Source organism: Dromiciops gliroides, chromosome 4, assembly GCF_019393635.1.
Source record: "Dromiciops gliroides isolate mDroGli1 chromosome 4, mDroGli1.pri, whole genome shotgun sequence".
Classification (NCBI taxonomy): domain Eukaryota; kingdom Metazoa; phylum Chordata; class Mammalia; order Microbiotheria; family Microbiotheriidae; genus Dromiciops; species Dromiciops gliroides.
Window position 1 is genome coordinate 211,459,725 of NC_057864.1, and position 25,930 is coordinate 211,485,654.

General features: G+C 40.5%; 1 protein-coding gene and 1 long non-coding RNA gene across 3 annotated transcripts in view; one reads left to right on the forward strand and one right to left on the reverse strand.

The window, feature by feature from the left end:
• The window catches only part of PITPNC1 (phosphatidylinositol transfer protein cytoplasmic 1), a 395,894-nt gene that overhangs the window by 149,312 nt on the left and 220,652 nt on the right, over positions 1–25,930 (forward strand). For both annotated transcript variants that reach the window (XM_044004819.1, XM_044004820.1), the window contains exon 2: positions 12,512–12,660. In XM_044004819.1, coding sequence (XP_043860754.1) covers positions 12,512–12,660 — 149 coding nt within the window. The remainder of the gene's footprint in view (positions 1–12,511; positions 12,661–25,930) is intronic.
• Positions 15,760–16,935, reverse strand: LOC122755892. The gene is made up of 2 exons (XR_006356418.1): positions 16,739–16,935; positions 15,760–15,947 (listed from the first exon to the last, which is right to left on the reverse strand). It is a non-coding gene; the product is annotated as an uncharacterized LOC122755892 (long non-coding RNA).

The window sequence follows — 25,930 nt, forward strand, 5'->3', positions numbered from 1 at the left end:
TCCCATGGTATATCATAAGATGGGGAGAAGAATACTAACTCTTTGAGACTACCTTTCCCAGAAACTCTTAGAACCTTCTTTCTTTATCTGTAGAGAAATCAATCTCCCCCAAATCTGGCTACAAAAGGTTGAGGTTGTCATTGGGAGGGCCTTAAATTTCAGGCTGGAGTTTCAGAGACCAAGAGAAAGAGACCTATAGGGAGCCATGAAATGTTTTGAACAGTTTTGTGATGACCAAAACTGTACCTTATGAGCCTTAGGCTGGCAGAAGCAGTCTGCTTGATAGAGCGGAGTAGCGAAAGCCTGGAATTGGGAAAAACCAATTAGGAAGCTATTTTAGTATTGCAGGCCAGAGCTAATGAAGGTCTTAATTTAAGGTAGTGAGAGTAGATAGGGCAAGGCAGAGAAGGATGCAGGAGAAATTACATGAGTAGAATTGATAAGACCATGCAACGGATTCAAGAGAGGGAAAAAGGGAATAAGTATTTATTAAGTACCTACTATATATCAGGCGATGTACTGAATGCTTTATAAATATTATCTCTTTTAATCTTCACAACAACCCTGGAAGTTTGATGGTGCGAGATGCTTTTATTTTGCAGTTGGGGAAAGTGAGACAAACAGAAGGTACCCAGGGTCATGCATCTAGTAAGTATCAGATTGGATTTGAACTCATGTCTTCCTGACTTCAAGCTCAGTGCTCTCTCCATTGCACCATATTATGCCTCAGAGGGGTAGGAGTGGGAAAAATAAAAAACAACTCACCAAATTTTGAGCCTGAGGGATTTCCTGAAGGAAGTCAGAAAGAAGAGCTAGTTAGGTCAGTTTGGGATAGGCTGAATCGGAGATGTCAGTAGATATCCCAATGAAAATGTCCAGCAGCAGCTGGGACCCTTTAAAGTCTTTGGAATAGCATCATTAATTTTTTTTGGTCCCATCACCTTATTGATGATGCTCAGTCATATGTGGACCATTTATCCAGTAAATTTAGGAGGCATTATGATTAGAGAGCTGGATTTGAAGTCTGAAAGTTGTGAATTCAAATCCTACCTCACTCACTACCTAACTCACTCACTGTGACCCTGGCCAAGTCATTTAACCTCTTTCAGCTTTTGTTTCCTCATCTGTGAAATGGAGATAATGATAGCACCTATCTCCCAAGGTTTTAGTGAGAATCCAATGAGATAATACAGTTAAAGTATGCTGCAATTCTTAAAGTACTAGCTATTATTTTTACATATCAAGTTTGAGGCATTGTGCTAGTTACTAGAGATAAGGTCTGGTGAACAGAATGAGGGATAAGACAGAGTATTTTTTGTTTTGCGGTTTGGTTTGTTTTTTTTGGTTTTTTGTGGGGCAGTGAGGGTTAAGTGACTTGCCCAGGGTCACACAGCTAGTAAGTGTCACATATTTGAGGCCGGATTTGAACTCAGGTCCTCCTGAATCCAGGGCCAGTGCTTTATCCACTGTGCCACCTAGCTGCCCCCAAGACAGACTATTTTTAAAAAAATAATCAACATTTTTATATATAGTTTTGGGTTCCAATTTTTATCTCTTTTTCCTGCCCTCCCGTTCCCCTTCCCTGAGGTGGCAAACAGTCAGATATGGGCTATACATGTATGATTATGTAAAACATTACCATATTTTTCATTTTGTATAAGAAAACTTGATTAAAAGAAAAAAAATGAAAGAAAGTGAAAAATAGCCTGTTTCAGTCTGTTCCATAAATATCAGTTCTTTCTTTGGAGGTGGATAGTATGTTTCATCAGTAGTCCTTTGGGATTGTCTTGGATCATTGTATTATTGAGAACAGTCAAGTCATTCACAGTTCTTCATCAAACAATATTATTGTCTCTGTATACAATGTTCTCTTGGTTCTGCTCACTTCACTATACCTCAGTTCATACATGTCTTTCCAGGCCTTTCTGAAGTCATCCTGCTTGTCATTTCTTATAGCACAGTAATATTCCATCACCATCATATACCACAGCTTGTTTAGCCATTCCCCAGTTGATGGGCATTCTTTTGATTTCCAATTCTTAGCCGCCAAAAAAAGAGCTACTATAAATATTTTTGTACAAATAGGTCTTTCTCTCTTTTTGGGGATGCCTTTGGGATATAAACCTAGCAGTGGTAGTGCTGGATCAAAGGGTATGACAGTTCTATAGCCCTCTGGGCATAGTTCCAAATTGCTCTCCAGAATGGTTGAATTTTTTCACAACTCCACCAACAGTGGAGACAGAGTATTAAAGCCTTTGCCTTGAACAAGTTGACATATGTTGTCTGTCTGGGCGCAGAGAATACCTGGGGTTGTGGATCAGTTGCTTTAGGTTGAGTTTGTATATTGGTCTCAGGGATGGAGGGAGGGAGGATTATAAGAAATAGAATAAAAAGTTATGAAGGAAAAAAAATTAAGAAATATCCCCTTTAAAGAGATTATACAGTAGGCTTACTGTTCCTGAGTTAGAAAATAGCCACTGAGCACTAGCCACCCCTCACTGACCACAGCCTTGGCCTGCAGGCTTTAGAAACAATCATTCATGTGTAAGAGTGCAACTTCTTAATTATTGCTCTCCCTTATCTCTGGCAGCTCCTCAGGATGGATCCTCCCAAAGCAGGGTAAGGGAAAGGATGACAGCTCTACAGGTCGTGCTGCCCCTCTCATTTGCTAAGGATGAGCTTCCCTTCTCTTTTAGCATCACTGAATCCATCCCCGTGTCTAGGGGATGTGAGTTAGTCAGGCTGTCAATTTGAGATTGACATTATTAAATTAAGACTGGTGGGTCTTTTGTTCCTTGGCCAGAGTGTAGGGCATGCTTCCTGCAAGCTGCCAGAATTAGCAATAATGTCAGAACTGTCATGGAAGAAAACCTATTTGATTACTATTTGGAATAGTAGTCAAGTAAAAGGCTGGATTTAATTTACAAGCCTAGTCAGGGACAAGACACAGAGAAGTGTGCTTTGGTGGGACTGGTTTCTGAACATAACCCATTTTCCCATAGTGCTTACAGCATATAGGAAGCACACAGTCACAAGGGTCATGATCAGTCAGTCGTTGACCTTGACAATGATTTGTGATTTGTTGAGTTTTAGGGGAGAGGAGACAGACTTTCCAATCTGCCAGTCTATCCTTGGCCTTGGGGGCTCTGAAATAGGGAGGAGAACTCAGCTTGTCTTTTGGTTGGCCTTGCACAAAAACTGGGGTAAAGGAAGGCAGAACAATGGAATTAGATTTGACTGTTCTTGGACATGTGACACTGAGGCTTATTCTAAAATGGTATCACTCCTGTCAAAAAAGGGAAAATAAAACCCGGGCGCCACCCCTCCTCGACCGACCCCCCCCCCCCCCATCCGCACTGCCACTACAGCACCCTAAGATGAGGTCACAGGGTTGTTCTCTGATGGCTGCTGTTCAGTGGATTTGCTTCTTCTGAATACCACAACTCTTCTTCTGTTATCACCTCTGAAAAGGAAGTGCTCCCTGTGAATGAATGGGTGTCAGGTACTCAAGCCTTCCTGCATTTTTGTGGTTTCGTTTTTCTTATTACAAACTTGACAAACATCAATAAACATGAATATTTTCATTTGCAAAGAACAAAAAAAAAGAGGATTATCTAGGAATCTGTGAATCTCTCTTATACACAATTATATATATATGCATATATATACATACTCACACAATAATAGTAATAGCATTTATATAGTGCTTTAAAATTTGCAAAGAACTTAACAAATATTATCTCATTTTGTCATCACAACTACACTGGGAGGTAGGTGTTTCTCCCTCTCATAGATAAGGAGGAAATTGAGACAGAAAGAGTGACTTGGGGGCAGCTAGGGGGTGCAGTGGATAGAGCACCAACCCTGGATTCAAGAGGACCTGAGTTCAAATCCAGCCTCAGACACTTGACACTTACTAGTGACTGGGCAAGTCACTTAACCCTCATTGCCCAGCAAAAAAAAAGAATAATAATAATAGTGACTTGCCCAGGGTCTCATATCTAGAGGCAGCTAGGTGGCTCAGTGCTTAGAATGCTGGGCCTGGAGTCAAGACAGTTCAGATTTAGCCTCAGACTCATATTGACTGTCATTTAACCTCTGTCTGCCTTAATTCACTGGAAAAGGAGGAGATGACAAAGAACTCCAGAATCTGCCAAGAAAATCCAGTGCAGGGTCATGATGAATCAGTTAGGAATGAAGAACTGGACAGCAACAACACATCTAGGAAGTGTCTGAGGTCAAATTTGAAGCTGACTTCTTAATTCCAGATGCAACACTCTATCCACTATGCCACCTAGCTGCTGTGTTAGTTCTGGTTGTATTTTTCATCTGAACTTTCTCCTTTCCACTTCTGGGAAGTGTTTCATTGATCTTCCTTCCTTCCTTCCTTCCTTCCTTCCTTCCTTCCTTCCTTCCTTCCTTCCTTCCTTCCTTCCTTCCTTCCTTCCTTCCTTCCTTCCTTCCTTCCTTCCTCCTTCCTTCCCTTCCATTCCTTCCTTCCTTCCTTCCTTCCTTCCTTCCTTCCTTCCTTCCTTCCTTCCTTCCTTCCTTCCTTCCTTCCTTCCTTCCTTCCTTCCTTCCTTCCTTCCTTCCTTCCTTCCTTCCTTCCTTCCCTCCTTCCCATTCCTTCCTTCCCTTCCTTCCCTTCCATTCCTTCCTTCCTTCCTTCCTTCCTTCCTTCCTTCCTTCCTTCCTTCCTTCCTCCCTCCCTCCCTCCCTCCCTCCCTCCTTCCTTCCATCTTCCTTCCTACCTTCTTTTCTTTCTTTCATCAGTATCATTACTCCCCCTCTTGTGGCTTTTCTTTCAATTTTCTCGATCACAGGCATTTAAAAAAGATTTTATTAATGCTTTTCGTTTCTGCATTGAAGTTATTTCTGAAACTAACCCTCTCTCAACCTATCCCCCAAATTGAGCTCTCCCTTATAGAAAAAAAAATTGTCAAAGATTACATATTCTTGGACAAGAAACTGAAGACCATAAGGGTACTGATTATATTTTTTTCACTGTTGCCCATTGAAGACAGAAGAGAGAAAAATTAATTTGGAAAGTGAACAGTTGGCTAAAAAGGCATTGTCTGAGAATGGGATTTAGGATTTGGATTTGGAATTCTGTACCATGGCTTTAAATATAGGTATGACAAATACATGGACAGAGATGGAATAAACTTACCAAATGTTGCTAAGAATGTATTTGTTAAATATCTTGCAGGACTTTAAACTGAAAAAAAGGGTGGTGTAGGAAGACAACTACTTATGTGTACCTACCAAGATAGATGCTATAGAGAGTAGGTACGGTGAAGTAAGAATAACACTTGAAATACCCAGAAGTTTGCAGGAAGCAAAGTCCAAGAAAGGAGCTAGCAGAAACACCCTTGGATAAAATGTGTATATACAAACTCCCAAAAGATTATAGAATCACAGAATTTGACTATTGCAAGGAATTTTAATAACTTTCTAGTCCAATCCATACATGAAAGGAATCCTCACTATAATATTCTCAACAAATGCACATCCACTATAAGAGGTCCTACTGCAAGGAGGCATACTTTATTTCATTGGTATAATTGAGACGTGGTGGGATAAAACCTATAAAAAAGGATGTGGGTCTGATTATGCATGCATGATTCAAAAGACACAAGATGGGGAAAAGGGGGAAGAAAGGGGAAGATAGCATTCCATATTAAGATTATTAATTCTAGGGGCAGCTAGGTGGCGCAGTGGATAGAGCACTGGCCCTGGATTCAGGAGGACCTGAGTTCAAATCCGGCCTCAGACACTTAACACTTACTAGCTGTGTGACCCTGGACAAGTCACTTAACCCCAATTGCCTTAGTAAAAAAAAAATTTAAAAAAAACCCAAAGATTATTAATTCTAATTAATTCTATATTAAGCTATACTAAGGGGAAAAATCTGGGAATCAGAGGAGAGAAGCTCAGCAGGAAACATTTGGGTAAAAAGACAGTGGAATACAAAACAGGTAAGACTTCGACAGACATAGACTATAGACCACCTGGACAGAAAGAGGAAATGGATTAAAAATTAGTCAAATAGCTTTACAGTCTGGCACAGAGGCATATATAGTAGTAATAAGAGACTTGGTTATCCATGAACATGCTGGAGCTTTCTGTGGTTAAAAAAAGGAAAAGCAAACAACACCTCGATTTTCCCCAATAAAAATTTCATCTTTTGGGGCAGCTGTATAGCGCAGTGGATAAAGCACCAGCCCTGGAACCAGGAGGACCTGAGCTCAAATCTGTCCTCAGACACTTGACACTTACTAGCTGTATGACCCTGAGCAAGCCACTTAACCCCCATTGCCCTGGCCCTCCCCTCCCCTCCCCCCCCCCTGCCCAATTCAACTTTCAAATCATGGATGAACCAAGAAGGAAAGATTCTATTCTGGATCTAATTCTCATTAAGTAGGAGGGACTAGTAACGGAGATGAAAATAATAGGAATCCCAAGATGGTGCCTCCATTGTAGAGTCTGTGATTGTTGTTGAGTCGTTTTGGTTGTGTCTGATTCTTTCTGACGCCATTTAGAGTTTTCTTGGCAAAGACACTCAAGTGGTTTGCCATTTCCTTCTCCAAGAGGAGAGGAAAGCTTGTGTAGTCTGACATGTATCTTGATTTTGGAAAACAAATTTCTAAAGATACAGAGGAAAGACGTGCAAGATCATATAGATTAAAATTTTATTGGGGAAGTCATCCCAAGAAGAATGGGATATGCTTAAGAATGAAATTCTGAAGACACAAAAGAGAAATAAAAATTCCATTGAGGATGAAAAATGAAAGTCATTCAAAAAAACAGTATGGATGTACTTACAACCAACCAACCTATATTTTAAAAAGAAATGTGTAGAAATATAGGAACAAGGGGCAGCTACGTGGTACAGTGGATAGAGCACCAGCCCTGGAGACAGGAGGACCTGAGTTCAAATCCAGATTCAGACACTTGACAACTTACTAGCTGTATGATCCTGGGCAAGTCACTTAACCCCAATTGCCTCACCAAAAAGAAAAGAAAAGAAATATAGGAACAAGATTTGATCCTGTCAAAATACTGTCAGAGGTGCTAATATTCAGACTGAGTTGAGGCTGGAAGCTAAGGCCAACAAAAACAGACCATATTGAGGAGAAAAAGGAGGATGAAAGAAGCAATAAGACCTTTGCTTGGGGGTGGATTGAATGGTAGCTCAGTAACTAACAGCAGAGGAAGTAACTGCTAAATACTTCTCTCTGACCCTGGAGGAAAGAACCAGGAGTAATGGGTAGAAACTCAAACGACCTCAACAAAACAAAAGAAAAACAAATTTTGGGGAGGAGACCCAATCATCACAATTATAACTATCTAAAAAGTAGAAATAGAAAGCCTTGAGAGTTGGTAGGTTCCCTCTTCTTTAAGATCTTTGAGTAGAGGCTAGATGGCTAAGTTTTGGGGATAGAGATTCTTTTTGCATGTAGCTTGGACAAGATGGCCACTGAGATAGGACCCTTTCAGCTCTTCAATTCTGTAATTTTGTGGAAGACGGTTGAGTAAGAACACTCCTTTAATGACTTGATATGACATCATCCACAACATTTTGCCCTGAGGAGAGATGTTTGTTTCTTTAATCTGTTCTTTGGGATCTTTATTGGTTTTTAGTCACTCAGAGTTCAGGTGTCTTTTAGCAATCATTTCTTTCACATTGTTGTAGTTACTGTGCACAGTGTTCTTGTCAGTTCATATAAAAACTTCCTCTTTCTGCAAATTTCTCATTTTTACCATTTCATGCTGCTCCATAATACTCCATGACATTCATGGATCCATTCCCTAACCTGTGAGTACCCACTTTGCTTCCCTTTCTTGGCTACTACATAAACAGTACTTCCATGAATACATCGTTCTGGGGCAATTTGGTTTGATTTGTTCATCTGATGGCAAAAATAGTTGGTCTTTTAGGTCAGGGCAACAGCCCTAGACACTTCATTGATTTTGTCTGTCTACCTATCTATTTTCCTATATATCTATTGAAACCTAGACTTTAGCAGCTCCCTGCTGGGACTCTATTTGGATTTTGTTTCAGCACTGTCTATTTCAATTGTTCACAAATCTCCAATTCACTAGGCAGCTAAGTAACTTCTACTTGTTTTTCAGCATGTGTTTGTTTATATAGTGAATTGTTTAGGGTTTCATCCAGATAGCTTTCTAATCTGTGATTTTTTTTTTTCCTCTTAGGAGGTCTTGGTATTTGAGGGAAAAAGGAAAAAGAATACTTAGTACGTTAAGGATGAAATACTTGCACACATACACACAAATAAATATATAATATATATATGTACATACATAACACACGCACATATATGGATAAAACAGTCAACAAGTAAGGTTTACAAAATTTCCACACAACAGTCCTAATCGTTTTATAGATGGGAAACCTAAGAATAACCATGGATATTTTTGTTTGTTTGTTTGTTTTTTGTTTTAAGTGACTTGCCCAGGGTCACACAGCTAGTAAGTGTCAAGTGTCTGAGGCCGGATTTGAAGTCAGGTACTCCTGAATCCAGGGCCAGTGCTTTATCCACTGTGCCACCTAGCTGCCCCCAATAACCATGGATATTAAATAGCTTGTACCCAAATGGTCACAAGAGTGTTAGAGGTGGGACTCAATCTCAAGTCTTTTAACTTGAAGCCCCATGTTCTTTCCAGTATTTCTTCAACTATTTAAAAAATACATTTTATTTTCATTTTCCTTCTCTCCTTCTTTCCATCCTATCTCTGCCTTCAATCTCTTCCCCCTCCCCACTCCCCCCCCCCCCATCCTGTGCCAGCCCATTAGGGCCTATTCCCAGTTGTCATGACAACAGGGGATAGTAACCAGCAACATCCTTAGCTTTCTGCTTCCTTGTTTGGCCTTGACTTTTCCTTCTTATCATCTGTTCTAGTCTGTGTTGGTGGCAATTCCTGAGGAGTATATGTGAATGAGACTTTTTCAACATGAATGTTCTGATGGTCTTTGGTGCTACCATGTAGTTTCAAAACTCTTTATGATCTTATATTCACTCTTCCAGAACTATATTCGTTCTTTTATTTATTTTTATTCACATCCACTCATTTGAAATTTTACTTGTCACCCAGTGACAAGGGAGCTGTGTCTCTCCTGGTTGGGCCCTTTTGTGAATGGTAGAGAGACACTTTGAATCCGACTTTGGCATCCTTCTTCTTAAATCTAAACAGAGTCTTTGGTCTAGAAAGGAGCTTAGGAGGTTCTTTATTTTACATTACACTCTCCCATTCCTTTTTTTTTTTTTTTTGAAGGGCAATGAGGGTTAAGTGACTTGCCCAGAGTCACACACAGCTAGTAAGTGTCAAGTGTCTGAGGTTGGATTTGAACTCAGATCCTTCTGAATCCAGGGTCAGTGCTTTATCCATAATACCACCTAGCTGCCCCACATCCTCCCATTCTTATGTTCAAGCCAACATGGCCTACTTGCTGTGCTCCATACAGGATGTTCCATTTCTTACTTCTGGGCTTTGCATAGGCTTTCCCCATGCCTGGAATCCTCTCCCTCTTTATGTTTGCTTTTCAGTATCTGCTACCTTCCTTCTAGAATCCCACCACCTATATTATGGTATTTACTGGTTCTACTCTCTCCCTTCCAAAACAGTTATTTCATATATATTTTGTGGGGCAACTAGGTGCAACAGTGGATAGAGCACCAGGCCTGGAATCGGGAAGAACTATCTTCCTGAGTTCCAATCTGGCTTCAGACACTTAGTAGTTGGGTGACCCTGGGCAAGTCATATAACCCTATTTGCCTCAGTTCCTCATCTATAAAATGAGGCAAGTCATATAACCCTATTTGCCTCAGTTCCTCATCTATAAAATGAGCTGGAGAAGGAAAGGCAAACCATTCTAGTATCTTTGCCAAGAAAACCCCAAATGGGGTCCCGAAGAGTCAGATTTGACTGAAATGAGGGAACAACAACAACAGCAAATATATTCTATGTTTGCTTATTTATATACCTATTATTTCCTCTTAGGAGAATAGAATTTCTTTAAGGCATAAACTGTCTTCTTTTTGTCTTTTTCATACTCTTTCTCTATGGCCATCATTCAGCAGCCTTTCCTCATTTGAGGTTTACCATACTCAAATGTATGATCCAGATCCTGAGGGCAGTATCTATGGGAATGCAGAAGTTGACTAATGAATGAGTATTTCTTTCTGAATCAGTGGCCATAGCACATATGTCATTGAAAGAGGCCACTTGAAAGGACCAAGACATATAGTAATATCCACGGGAAGTACACCAGCCAGAGCAGATCGGAAGGGCTTCTTTACTTATCTCTCTTAGAGTAGGAAGGGGTTACATTATAATCTCTGCAAATGTTTTGTTTATTTTTTTAATTTATATTTGATACTAGAAGTAATGGAGAGTCACTGGAGTTTGTGTAGTTGTGTGAAATGATCAGAGCTGTGTCTTAGGAAAGTCACTTTGGTGACTTTGTGGAACATGTATTGGGGAGAGTCTTGAGGCAGGAAGATCAATTGATAGACAGTCTGGTAAATAGGTAATGAAGGTCTGAACTAAGGTGTGGCTTATGAATTGATGGAAGTGTGTGTATATGAGAGATATCATAGGATCAGAAACTAAGATTTGGCAACTGGGATGAGAAGGAGGGAGGAGTCAAGGATTGAGAGAATTGTAAGAATTTGTGAACCAAATTGACTCCATCTTGTAAAATGGACTCCATTTTGAGACTTGTTTCATTTTCCTCTAAATTCCACCAGTTTCCTAATTGTGGGAATTGAGTGACATTCTGTTTCACATAAGGGAAAGTCTACCTGCTTACTTCCCCCCCCTTCTACTCCCCAACCTTGCTAATCCTCCTCCCAACTCAGAAATTTCCTGATCTTTATTCCAATTAGAAAATTACCTAATTTTTTTACTGTTTCATATATTGTTAATTGTTTGCTTTTTTTTTTTTTAGTGAGGCAATTGGGGTTAAGTGACTTGCCCAGGGTCACACAGCTAGTAAGTGTCAAGTGTCTGAGGCCGGATTTGAACTCAGGTCCTCCTGACTCCAGGGCCGGTGCTCTATCCACTGTGCCACCTAGCTGCCCCTAGTTGTTTGCTTTTAATGCATACAAATCTGTCTTCCCCTGTATTCAGGGTTCAGTGCCTCCTGGGGGAGCCTGGCTCCGATTTGTTATGCGACTATGCGCCTTGCCAATAAATCGATATGCTCAGAAGCTCAAACCTTTCTTTCATCAGTTATTTCTGATTTCACTCACAACAGGATGACACAAGCCTAGATTTTTAGAAGGCTGGTTGTGTTCTCAAGCCAAATAGGAAAGTTTGGGAAAGGAATGTGTTTTGGTAGAAAGAGAATGAATTCTGTATTGGACATGTTGAGTTTAAGATGCCTATGGGACACCTAGCTCAAAATTTCTGATAGGCTGATTGAAACATATTTTGTCAGACATTGCCAATGTGGGAATTTATTTTGGTTGACTGTACATGTTTATAACAGTGGTTTTGTTTTCTTGCTTTCTCAATAGGGGTTGAGCATGGGGAGGAAAGGTGGGTGGGAGAAAAGGCAGGTGTTTGTTTGAAAATAAAGCAAAATTTAATTTAAAAAAATCCCCTAGATATCCAGTAGATGTTTGGTGATGTGAGACTGGTGCTTGGAAGAGATTGTAGGGCTGGATGCATAGATGTGGGATTCATCTGCACAGAGATGATAACTGAGAAAATATAAGAACATGGGCTTTTGGGATTGAACAGTGTACTAGAAATCATATAGTCTGGGGTCAGCTAAGTGGCGCGGTGGATAAAGCACCAGCCTTGGATTCAGGAAGATCTGAGTTCAAAATCTTGATACTTATTAGCTGTGTGATCTTGGGCAAGTCACTTAACCCACATTGCCCTGCAAGAAAAAAAGAAAAGAAATCATATAGTCTGATCTCTGTGTTATATACCGGAAAAAAGAGCCCCAAAGAAATTAATTGCCTTGCCTAGTTTACATATGTGCCTCCATGTGATACTGTCATTGTTACTGTAATGGGGGGGGGGATTACAAGCTGCATCTTGCCTACCACCACCCCACCCTGAAACAGAACTCATCTGCCTCCAGTCCTCAGCCCTCATGGGCTCTATACAGAGATGAGTTGAAGGATGTGTGGCCAACTTTCCAGAAACATTTGAATTCCTCCTTTTAGGGTTGTTGGTGAGAATCAAATGAGAGAACATAGGGAAAACACTTTACTAACCTTCAAGTTCTATCTTAGTTCCAGCTGTCATTATCCTAGCTGTGAGACCTCGGACAAGCCTTAGTTCCCTTCACTTGAAAAGAGAGAATAATAAATAGCACCTCCCTCACAGAGTTGTTATGATCAGATGAGATAATATTTGTAAAAAGTGCTTAGCACAGAGACCAACTCATAGTAGGCACTTTATAAATCCTTGCTTCCTGGTTAGATGCTGATAAAATTCAGTGGAATTAACTTGGCTTTTTTTTTTTTTTCAGTACAAGATAGGACAACTGTACATGATCAGCAAACATAGCCATGAGCAGAGTGACCGCGGAGAAGGGGTAGAGGTTGTCCAGAATGAGCCCTTTGAAGATCCTAACCATGGCAATGGGCAGTTCACGGAGAAGCGGGTGTATCTCAACAGGTGAGTCCCAGGGACTATTTTCCCTCCTTTGGAGACTTCCTGATCAAATGTGAATATTTCTCAAGGAGCACCTCACACATAACCTGCCCCAGTCGAATTCAACTAGACACAGTGATTCCTATTATAAGCTGTTTTCTGGATTGAAGTGATAACCCTTTTTTGCTTTGGTGTACCACCTAAATTACTTGCTGAATTTGACTTTTCAGCATATTGTGAAAACTCCTAAACTTTTATTTTACTTTGGAAATTTTAGAATTGCCTTTTCTTGTTTCATGTTTGGCTAAGAATGAAGTCATCTCTGCCTCACTGTCATCTTCCTGTTTTTCCAGTATTGGTTCCGGATACTGTTTGGGCAACCAGCCATACTCCTTGACTCTCCAACTTTCATCTCTCCACCCTGCCCCTCGATGAAAATGACATTAAGATTAAATTCTGTCTTAAATGTCACAGAACTTCTTTTTGTTCTTTCAGTCAAATTACAGCAACAGTAGGAAAGAAAATCGTTGGACCTCCAATTTTTTCCCCTGAGATTTAAATTTTTCATTATTCTAAACTTGACAAACATGAACATTTGCATAAACAAATAAAAGAGAAAAAGAATAGTATATGAAGCAGCAGATCTCTATCATAAGCCTTTTTCAAAAAGTATATAATAAATTCAACAAGTTAATTCTAAAACTGTTCAACTTGTCTGAACTTCCATTTTTTCCAGTGCATTTTTTGAGGGGAGGGGCATTGGGGGTTAAGTGACTTGCCCAGGGTCACACAGCTAGTAAGTGTCAAGTGTCTGAGGTCAGATTTGAACTCAGGTCCTCCTGAATCCAGGGCTGGTGCTTTATCCACTGTATTACCTAGCTGTCCTTCCAGTGCATTTTTTAAAAAATCTTTCTTTTTTCTTACCCTCCCAAAAATTAAAAAACTCTACCTTGAAACAAATAATGATAGTAAAGCAAAACAAATCCACACTTTGGTAATGTCTAAAAATATCTGCTGCACATCTAGAGCATTCCATCTCTTTGAAGAGGTAGCCAACATGCTTGAGCATCATGGATCTTTAGGATTTATGACTGGTCATTACACTGATCAGAATGCTTAAGTCTTTTCATTTCTTTTCTTTTCAACATTGGGGTTGTACAAATTGTACTGGTTCTGCCTACTTCACTTTGCATCAGTTCATACAAATCTTTTCAGGTTTTTCTGAAACTGTGCCTTTGATTATTTCTTACAGTTCAATAAAATTCCATTATATTTATATACCATAACTTGCTCACAGCCATTCCCCAGTTGATGGTAATGCCTTTAAAATTCTTTGTTATAGCAGAAAAAGAAAATGTACCTCTTACTAAAGTTAGCTCTTTCCCTGCTTTTTTCATTGGCTTATAATATGCTCTTTTATATCTAGGTCATGTATCCACTTGCTACTTATTGTGGCATATGGCATAAGATGTGGCTATAAGTTTCCTTTATCCCAAATTGCTTTCCAATTTTACTAGCATTTTTTGTCAGCCAGAAAGTTCTAACACTTATATGTCATTTGGCTTACTGAACACTAAGCTATTATATTTGCTCACTTCTGGGTCTTCTATGCCTAATTTCTTCCATTAATTAATTTTTCTTTTCTTTTTTTTAAAACTAGTATCAAATAGATCATTACTGCTTTTTGATAGAGTTTAAGAATGGATACTGCTAGGCTCCCTTGCTTCCCAGTTGTTTTCTTCATTGTTTTTTTTGATATTGATCATTTGTTCTTCCAGATAAATGTATTTCTTTCTTTCTTCATTCATTCATTCATCCATCCATTTATCTATTTAATGTCTAGTTCTATGATGTGACACTGAATATGTAAAATTGTTACATAGCATTATAATTTTTATTATATTAATATAGGGACCAGGTCTCAAACTGTACTACAAAGCAGTGATGATCAAGACTATTTAGTATTGGTTAAGAAACTGAGAGGCTTATTACTGGAAAGAAGGTACATAGAATGCAGAAGTATGAACACGGACAGATAAATCCAAAGACTGCCCCAGCTCCTGGATTAAGGACCAACTATTTGTACAAAAAGTATTAGGAAAATGGGAAAACAGTGTGACAGAATTAGGTACAGACCAACATCTCACACCATATACCAAGATAAATACTGAATGGATACATGGCTTAGACATAAAGTGTGACATAAACAAATTAGACAAACAAGAAAAAATTATCTTTCATGTTTATGGATAGGAGAAGAGTCCACAAAGACAAAGAAGATCACCAAAGATAAAATGGACAATTTTGATTATATAAAATTAGAAAAGTTTTTAATAAATAGAACCAATGAAGTTAGAATTAGAAGTTCAAAGAAGTAACTAGGAAAAAAAATCTTTGTAGCAAGTTCCTCCAGAAGAGGTATGATATCTTTGATATATGAGGAACAGATTCAAACATAAAGAATGATAGAAGGGGGCAGCTAGGTGGCGCAGTGGATAAAGCACTGGCCCTGGATTCAGGAGGACCTGAGTTCAAATCCAGCCTCAGACACTTGACACTTACTAGCTGTGTGACCCTGGGCAAGTCACTTAACCTTCATTGCCCCGCAAAAAACCCCAAAAACAAACAAACAAAGAATGATAGAAGAAATCTAAGGTATCAATAGTCACATGAAAAATGGTTTCAAATCACTAGTGTGAGAAAAGCAAATGAAAGCAACTCTGAAGTTCTGCCTCAATTATCAGATAGACAAAGGTGGAAAAAAAGAAAAGGAAAGGAAAATGACAGTTGTTAGAGGGATTGAGGGAAAACAGGCACACTGTTGAAGTGTTAGGAGAGCTGTGAATTGGTCCAGCCATTTTGGAAAACGATTCAGAGCTATATCCAGAAAGTTGGTGAGATTTTTCAGTCCCGCCAGTGACTCTGGTTTATTGCCATCCACATAACGAATGACCTGTAGACCAATGACTTCTGGCAACAATGTAATAATCTTAAAGCCCTCATTACCCGTGTTTTTTAGGTGCCAAAATGACACATCCTCCCTCTTATAGCTCAGACCTGCCTCAGGCTGGTCTGGTGCTTCAGGTTTCTTGTCAAAATGAAATGAGACACTTGTAGATCATCTAACAGTTAACAAAATGAGCTTTATTTAGCATTAGCAGAGAAGGAACCTTTACCAAGGACATGATGGATTCATTTAAGTGCATCTTCCCTCCTTCTCTGTTGGCCATGATGGTCAACTGGTTAGAAGCCAGAGACTAGGAGTCTCTCCGAGGAGACTCTTCATTGGATGGCTTTTTCATTGAGGCCACCTGGAAGATATGTTAATAGCCCAAGCCTTAGTTCAAATAAATCTTGAGAACAATTTCAGTACTCTTTTTTGGGGGGTGGGGGAGAATGGGGGTTAAGTGACTTGCCCAAGGTCACACAGCTAATAAGTGTCAAGTGTCTGAGGCCCGATTTGAACTCAGGAACTCCTGAATCCAGGGCTGGTGCTTTATCCACTGTGCCACCTAGCTGCCCCCCAATTTCAGTACTCTTAAAGGAAAAACTAACCTAACTGCCTAGGGTTGTTTTCTACAACTATCCCCAAGGAAGAGTTTGTCTTTCCAATATTTGTATATCCAGTATTTAACAAAGTGCTTGTCACATAATAACATAATAATAGTTTAATAAATGCCCTATCTAACTAATCATTGTGCATGTTCTCTTACTTCTGCTTATTTCATTCTGCCCCAGCTTATATGTAGTCCCTTGTTTCTCTGGATTTCTGTCATTCATCATTTTTATATCATATTAATATTCCATTACATTCACATCCCACACTTTGTTCAGCTATTACTCCAGTTGATGGTCACTCAGCTTTGTTATGCTATGGCAAAAAAGTCTTGCTGTGAATATTTGGGTATTGATTTTTCCACAAAGTTCCTTCCTTAACACCTCAATCTCTTTCCCAAACCAGGGTCCTCCCTAGTTGGCCCACCTTGTTGTGAATAAAACTTGGAAAATGCCCAAAGGCTGATTGACTGAGTCTAGTGACCAAGTGTCAGTGCCAAGGGAATAGTTAGATGTTTCAAAGAGAAGTAGCCCTCAAACTACTCACCTTCTGTCATCGGCAGACTTCTTCCCATCCACTACTGCTCATTCCCCATTGGTTAGGAAATTTCCACCCCTCACTACTCTCCCAGTCCCTGTGATACTGAATGCCCAACTGAATTGGACTGTTCTTTCGATGCAGAAAGGATTGGGTCCTGTTACCAAGGTTTCCATGAACTCTCTCAGGATCTGTCCTTTAACTAGAGAAACTGTACTCTGATTAAACTAAGCTCTTCTCATTTGCCCGGGGATGTAATACCAGGGAATTCCTGCATCATAATGAAATGCAAATGAGATTGAGCCAACTCAGTTATTAATAGCTGTGAATTCCCAGGATTTGGAGCCAGTTCAACAACCAACCAGCTGTTGCTTTGCAATGGTAGCTGAGCTGTGGGCTGGGCCCTGGGGGATGTTTCCCTAAAATAATTAGTTCTTCACTCTCCTGCTTTGGCATCCCTAATTCAGAGGGGCAGAATGGAAAGGAAGGACAGCTATGGAGGAGGAGTTATCTCTGGAGCAAAGAGGGCTCAAGAAGTCACAGGAGGGCAGGCATGCATCAGGGTTTTTTTGGCAGATGATTCCACTCTCTTTTCCCTGGTATTCCATTAGGGAAGATACTGTACTCATTAAGAATAGAGGAGGCTTAGGAAGGAAAGCCTCTGTTCAGTCCTAGAAACAAACATAGGATTTGCCCAGGAGAAAAATGGTCTTTAAGATGCTATTTCACCCTCCCTTCTGATGTCTGATAGACTGTGAGATTGTAAAAACATGACAAAGAAGCACTGAGGCACAGAGAGCAATATAAGTATTTTATTTTTGTGCACATTCAAATATGCAAACAACCCCAGTCTTTATGGAATCTTTTTTTTTTTTTAAGTGAGGCAATTGGGGTTAAGTGACTTGCCCAGGGTCACACAGCTATTTATGGAATCTTAAACTCACTATATGAGGTATTTGGCATGCATAGAAGAGCATTGATTGAACTATGCCCTCAGAGAGCTTTGGCTTTGATGGGAAAGATACTGTAGGCACATAGGTTCAGTGACATTATAAACTGCCTGCCATTGACCAAATGTAAAAATGAATCTTCTATAGTCAAATGGAGGGCAGCTAGGTGGTGAAGTGGATAGAGTGCTGGGCCTAGAGTCAGAGATTTAGCTTCCTGAATTCAAACCTGACCTCTGACGCTTGCTAACTGTGTGACCCCTGGGCAAGTTACCTAATCCTCTTTGCCTCAGTTTCCTCATTTGTCAAATGAGCTGGAGAAGGAAATGGCAAACCACTCAAGTATTTTTGTCAAGAAAACCCCAAATAGCATCATGGAGAGTCAGACAAAACCAACTGAATAACAATAAACAATGGGTTATTGGAGTCAGAGATAAGGCAAAAATGCATTCCAGGTATAGGGGAAGCATCCTGCATAAAAGCATGAAGATGGCAGATAGAATGTAGTGAATGATGAACATGAGCCTGAAGATGGGTAGTATATAATGAGGCTAGGAGGGTAGTTGGGAGCTAACCGATGAAGGGTGATAAATACCAAACAGGACTTTATACTTGATCCTAGAGGCAAGAGGGAGCCACTGGCATTTATCGAACAGGAAAATGTCATGGTTAGCTCTGAGCTTTAGGAAAATGACTTGGGTAGTCATGTGGAGGATGGATTTGAGAGAGGAAAGACTAGAAGTAGGGAGAACAATTAGGAGGATATTGTAAAAGTTTTGGGTAAAAAGTGAGTCATCTACCGCCTGGAGTCAGGTCAGGCAACATGATGGAATTCTTCCAATCTTTGTTTCAATTATATACAAGAAAATCATGACAATGATGTTGATAAACAACTGACCTTTATATGATATGTTGAAATTTGTGGGGGCAGCTAGGTGGCTCAGTGGATAAAGCACCGGCCCTGGATTCAGGAGTACCTGAGTTCAAATCCGTCCTCAGACACTTGACACTTACTAGCTGTGTGACCCTGGGCAAGTCACTTAACCCCCATTGCCCTGCCACACACACACACAAAATATCCTGTATGAAATTTGTGAAGCATTTTATATACATCATCTCATTTGTTCCTCACAAATTTGAGGGAAATACTACAGTTGTGACTATTTCCAGCTAGGTAGTGCATAGAGTGATGGCTTTGGGGTCAGGAGACCCAAGTTAAAGTCCTATCTCAGATTTGTACCAATTGTTTGGCCCTGGGCAAATGACTTAACCTCTACCCTCAGTTTTCTCATCTTTAAAATGTTAATGATAATAGTACCTACCTCCCAGGGTTGTTGTGAGGGTCAAATGAGATAATGTTTTTAAAGTGCTAATAAAGTACTATACAAATACTTTTATTAACAGATGATGAAATTGAGGTTTAGAGAGGTTAAATGAATTCCTGAGGGTCATAGAAATAGTACTGTGAAATGCTGGAGGTGAGATTTCAACCCAGTTCTTGACTAATAATAGGTAACATATACGGGGCAGCTAGATGGCGAAGTGGATAGAGCACTGGCCCTGGAGTCAGGAGTACCTGAGTTCAAATCCGGCCTCAGACACTTAACACTTACTAGCTGTGTGACTCTGGGCAAGTCACTTAACCCCAACTGCCTCACTAAAAAAAAAAAAAAATAGGTAACATATACTATAAAGGCACAGGAACTGGGGAGACAGGCTGTGTTGCAGGTATATATTTAAGTAGATGTGCTCTTGGATCTGGCCCAACTTGTCTCCAGAGATTCCACCTTTGTGGAGAGTTTCGGGGAGCTTCTTGAGGGACAGCCCTGGCTAGGTGATTACTCCTTTGTTTTCCTAGCTTCCTTCTCCTTTTAGGCTAGAATTGTGTGTCATATCAGATAGTTTTGGCCTCAGGGTCTGATGTTATTTAAAAGATTCTGAAGAGTCCCTTTTCCTGGTTATCCTAAAGGGAAATAGTCCAGTGCCAGACTGGAAAGGGTATAATAGCTTATTTTCCCCACTCCTACCAAAAACTAGTGAAAAAACAAAATAGTCACAGACAGATTGCAAACATTTTTTTTTTCAGAGCAAATGGTGAAAGAGAAATCAGATAAATTCTATGGATTAGGAAACAAGGTAAAATATCAGCTCTGCAAAGGACGATCTCCCTGGAGAAGTCTGCTCTTAGCAATCTTGAGGGTGCAGGTACATGTTGATAGGGGCATTTTTTTTTTTTTAATCCTGATTCACTCACTGCTTCTCCAGTCTTTCCCAAGTCTAATCTCATTTCAGGCATGCAGCATCAATGAGGTCAGAGGTCTCTCAGCCATATCAGAAATTGCTTTTCCTTTTACATACATAACAAGCAGCCCTCACATAAGGCTATCTTTTCTTTATTTTCAGGGAACAGTCTTTGAGCTATTCAGTTTCTTTCTCATCCTCAGCAGAAGGTGGCTTAGCTGGCTCAAATGCCAGAGCTAGTTTAGGTGATGGAATGGGTAGAGTGCTGGGCTTGGCATCTGGAAGACTTAAGTTTAAATGTGGCCTCAGATACTTACTAGCTATGTGATCCTGAGCAAGTTATTTAACCTCTTCCTGCATCTGTTTCCTCACCTGTGAAATGGGGATAATAATAGTACCTACCTCCCAGAGTTGTTAAATGAGATAATACTTATAAAAGTGCTTAGCACTGTACCTAGCACATAATACTTCATAAATAAATGTTTTCTTCCTATTCTGTATTCATTGAGCACTTTAACGTTTTCACAGTTCTTCTTTTCTTTTTTTTTTTTTGGTGAGGCAATTGGGGTTAAGTGACTTCCCCAGGGTCACACAGCTAGTAAGTGTTAAGTGTCTGAGGCCGGATTTGAACTCAAGTACTCCTGACTCAAGGGCCGGTGCTTTATCCCCTGCGCCATCTAGCTGCCCCCTTTTTTTTTTTTTAATTTTTTTTCCACAGTTCTTTTATCTCTGGTGATCTTCACAATATCCTTGTGAGGTAGGTGCTGTTATGATTACCCCCATTTTACAAATAAGGAAACTGAGGCTGAGAGATGTTAAGTGACTTGCCCAGGACCACTAGATAGTAAATGTCTGAGAAAGGATTGGAACTCTGGTCTTTTTTATTCTAAGACCAATGCTCTATTTGTTTTTCCACCTAGTTCCCTATCCATTGGGGGCAGCTAGGTGGCGCAGTAGATAAAGCACTGGCCCTGGATTCAGGAGGACCTGAGTTCAAATTTGGCCTCAGACACTTGACACTTACTAGCTGTGTGACCCTGGGCAAGTCACTTAACCCTAATTGCCCTGCCTCCCCCAAAAGATTAGATGTTATCAGCCTTTTTGTGTCATGGACCCCTTTTGCAGTCTGGTGAAGCCTATCAACTAATTTTGTTTGTTTGTTTGTTTTGTGGGGGCAGTGAGGGTTAAGTGACTTGCCCAGGGTCACACAGCTAGTAAGTATCAAATGTCTAATGCCGGATTTGAACTCAAGTCCTCCTGAATCCAGGGCTGGCATTTTATGCCCTGTGCCACCTAGCTGCCACTATCAACTCCTTTTAAAAGTCATGTTTTTAAATGGATAAAGCAAAAGGTTAAGAGTCACCATGGAAACTGATTATATTGAAATATAGTTATCAATATTTAAAAATAAAAGCAAGTTCATGAAGCCTAGATGAAAAACCCTATCTCTAGAATAACGACCATCATCCAAAATCAGATAGGAGCAATATTTTTCATTTTAATCCTCTTTTGTAACCACTCTTTGTGTGCCATCTCCCTAATCCCGTCCTACTGGAGTGCTTTGGGGAGAGAATCTGGTGTGGGGTTGGGGTGGAGGTATGGCTGGCATGGGGATTGGAACTGGAGAAAAGATGGAATCTATTTTGGGGTTTGTTTTTCAGTCATGAAGTGTCATGTTCTTCATCAACACGGATGCTAGATTAATTAGCCTGTCCTGGCAGGTGCCCGTCAGGGAGAGTTGCCAGCTTCTAACTATGATGCTTTTCTAATATCTGACTTGATCCATGTGGAGAGAACAACATATCTCCCACCAGCCCTAAACACCGCACTGTGTACTTGCTGTATAAGGAAAGAATGTTCTGTCTGTTCCATCATTAAGCCTAAAGGGCCCCTTTCCACATGACATAGGAACCCTTGAAAGGTCCTGAGGGGTTGAGATTGTGTAAGCTCCTTAGTACGACTGCGTCTTGTTGGCAATAAATGGGAAGCTTTAGCTAAAATCTCCATTGTTTACTTCTCAAGCCGAAGAACTGGCTCTCTGCTTTCCACTGTATTTCATGGTGGCCTACACAGGCCAATGAGAAAGCCCAGTTAGGATCAATGTTGCTGTCCCTGTCCACTTGAGAAGTCTCTGGTTAGACAGAGGCTAGATGCCAGGACATAGTGGGATCGCAAACCTCATCCTCAGTTATGGAATTTAGAGCTAAAAGAGATCCTAGAGATCATTAAATCCAACTTCTCCATTTAACATTTGAGAAAATTCAGGTGCACAGAGTTGACCTGACCAGGCCTCAGACACAAACTGAGCAACTATAGCTAAATGTTTCCTTCATATACACTCTCCTTTTTCATTTTCATCATCAAGCATTGGCCCAAAGCATATGTGGCCCTGTGGGATTTACACTATTCAGGTGAAATATACTGCAGCTAGGTAGCACCATGCATATAGCACTGGCCATGAAGTCAAGAGGACCTGAGTTCAAATCTCACCTCAGATACTCACTAGCTGTGTGACCCTGAGCAAGTCACGTAACTCCAATTGTCTTAAACATCTGGGGCCATCTCCATTTGTCCTGATGTATATCTTGCCACTGGACCCAGATGGCTCTGGAGGAGCTGGTGACCTTGCATAGTCCTCACTCATGTAAATCCAATTCATTGCAAGTCATGACATCACCCTGATGTCACGGTCCTCTTTGAAAATGAAGGACAAGGGGCAGCTAGGTGGCCCAGTGGATAAAGCACTGGCCCTGGATTCAGGAGGACCTGAGTTCAAATTTGACCTTAATAACTTGACACTAGCTTTGTGACCCTGGGCAAGTCACTTAATCCTCATTGCCCTTCCCACCCCCAAACCCAAAAAACAACAAACAAAAATGAAGGATAAACAACAACAACAACTAGCCCCTCAAGTAAGTTTATGATTTTGTGCAACTGAGGGCAGCAAATGTGGAAACTGAGAAATGGAGCAACAAAGGGATGGGGAAGAATCGACTGACTTAGAACCTCAAGTGTATGATGATGTCAATACCTACACCCACTCTTATAGGTTCTGCCCTCATCTTTTATTATTTCCAGTCAGTAATAAGTGCATATATGTGTGGGGAGGTATTTTGGAGATGTCTATTATACCTTCAACCTGTTCTGAACACCCTTGTTTCCAGGACATATATATCAGGATAGCTAACCTGTGTTCCTTTTCTCCCCCTAATTTCTCTCCTAAATCTAGTCTGGAGGAAAGAGGAGTTTGCTAAAATCTAATTAGTCCAAGTATTCCTAAATGTTATTTTGTAAACTGATGGAGAGTTCCACTCAAGCTCAAACCTCTTTACCTAAACATATAATGGTTTAGAAGACATGTGGCCAGAGTCCGGGCCCTTCTCTCTCCCATCTGCCTCTCCTGTTGCCAATCTGTTTGAGCTAAGAGCAAAATTATTTCCATTACTTGTTTTCTCCCATGGTAGCCTCTGTTTACTGATCTTGGACTGTTTGGAAAGGGAGCCCATACAAGAAAGAGGCACCTTTGGCATAGAGGGCAAGTTAAATCAGTTCTTAATAAACACTGGAGCCCTGTTACAGAATTCTGTAACAAAGCATTTGCATATTTAATGTTTACTTACAGAACATACTGGAACAAGCCTGCTCTTCCCTTTCGTGATCACCAGTCTCCTGTTTGACTGGATTCTCCATTGAAAGGCTAGAACAGTGGTGGACATATTTCATATGCACTGGTTTTCCCCACAGAAAACCATAGATTTGTTTTTTTAGGTCCAACACAGGTCTCAAAGATCATCTGGTCCAGTCCTCTCATTTTATAGATAATGAAAGAGATCCTAGAAGATGGATGGATAGATGGATATAGATGATGGATAGATAGACAGAGGTGATGGCTAGGTAGAAGATATAGATGATAGGTAGATATGATAGATATAGATGGTAGATAGACATGATAGATTGATAGATATATAGTAGATGATAGCCAGCTAGCTAGATATAGAGAGAACATTGATTAAACTCTTTTGTACTAAGTACTGACAATACAAATACAAGCAGAAAGAAAAACAGTCTCTGCCCTCAAAGAAAACTTACATTCTAATAGGGGAAGATAGCACATAAAAGTAGTGGGGAGGAAGGGAGAGATATTTCAGCAGCTCAGGGGCAAGCTCAAATAGAGGCTCAAGACAAGAATTTACCAATGGGAGGAGGGAACCTCAAGGATTTGCCACAACTGTTTAGTGGGAGAAGCAGGACACAAAGAAGGATCCTCAGATCTCTCTTGATCCAGTGCTTTTTCTTAGATAGCAACTTCTTTCTTGAAGTCGGTGTTTGCCTCTAAGTAAGTAGTAGTTGTTGTTGTTTGTTCTTTGTTCTTGAAGAGGACCATGACATCAGGGTGATATCATGACTTGCATTGAATTGGATTGAAGTGAGGGAGGGCTGGGCAAGGTCAGCAATGTCACTCTCTCCTCCAGAACCATCTGGGTCCAGGAGCAAGACATAAATCAGGATGACTGGAGATGGTCCCAGATGGTTTTTTATGGTAATTGGGGTTAAGTGACTTGCCCAGGGTCACACAGCTAGTAAGTATCTGAGGTGAGCTTTGAACTCAGGTCCTCTGTACTTCAGGGCCAGTGCTTTATCCATTGTGCTAGGAGGAGCTAGTAATAGGAGATAGGCAAATCCTGTTTCCCCCATAACCAAAAAGGAATCCCTTACTGTCCATACATAACAAATGGTCTTAGAGCCTCTGAAGAACTCTAAGGAGGGGGGACCACCATCTTCCAACATAGTCCATTTCACCTTCGGACAGCTCAATTGTTAGCAAGTATTTCTTAACATAAAGCCTAAATTTGTGTTGTTATAACTTTCATGCTGTGTTCCTGATTCTGCTCTTCCACATGATACTCCTTCCAATATTTGAGCACAGATAGCTATCATGGCCCCTGTAGTTCTATCTTCTTCCAGGCTAAACATCCCAGTTCCTTCAACTAATCCTTACATAACATGGATTTGAGGTATTTCATCATCTTGGTCATCTACTTGTGTACACTCTCGTTTACCAGTGTTGGTATTTAGTTGTTTTTCAGTCCTGTCTGACTCTTGGTGACCCCATTTGGGGTTTTCTTGGCAAAGATACTGGAGTGGTTTGCCATGCCCTTCAGCTTATTTGACAATTGAGGAAACTGAGGCAAACAGGATTAAGTGACTTGCCTAATGTCATATAGCTAGTAAGTATCTGTGGCCGCATTTGAACTCAGGAAGAGGAATCTTTTGATTCCAAGTCTAGTGGTCTATGTCAGGGCTTCTTAAACTTTTCCCACTCACGACCCCTTTTTGCCCAAGAAATTTTTACATGACCCCATGTATATAGGTATATAAAACAGGTATACATAACCTTTTTCTGTTGCCAACCTTTTAGCAGCCCTCAGTTAAACGACCCCATATGGGGTCATGACCCGTAGTTTAAGAAGCTAGACTCTATGTACTGCATTACCTAGCTGCCCACATCTTTTCATTTTCTCTGCAATGCTAGTAGTAGTAATAATAACAGCTAATGGCAATAGCTTTAATTTATGCAGTGGTTTGAGGTTTTTCAAAGTGCTTTACAAACATCTATCATTTTATCCTCACAACTGTGGGAAGCATACCTCATCATTGTCTCCATTTTGCAGATAAGGAATCAGAAGCCAGGAGATGTTAAGTGACTTACTCAGAGTCACGTAGCTAGAAAGTACCTGAGGTTGGATTGAACTCAGGTCTTCCTGACTTCAAGTCTAAAATTCTCACACCTTCCCCCCCCCCCCTCCCCCGCCAGGGCAGTGGGGATTAAGTGATTTGCCCAAGGTCACACAGCTAGTAAGTGTCAAGTGTCTGAGGTTAAATTTGAACTCAGGTCCTCCTGAATCCAGGGCTGGTGCTTTATCCGTTGTGCCACCTAGCTGCCACCCAAGTCTAAAATTCTATCCAAGTTCTTTCCCAAAATCTAGCTAAACTGCAGTCAAAGCATTTCCCC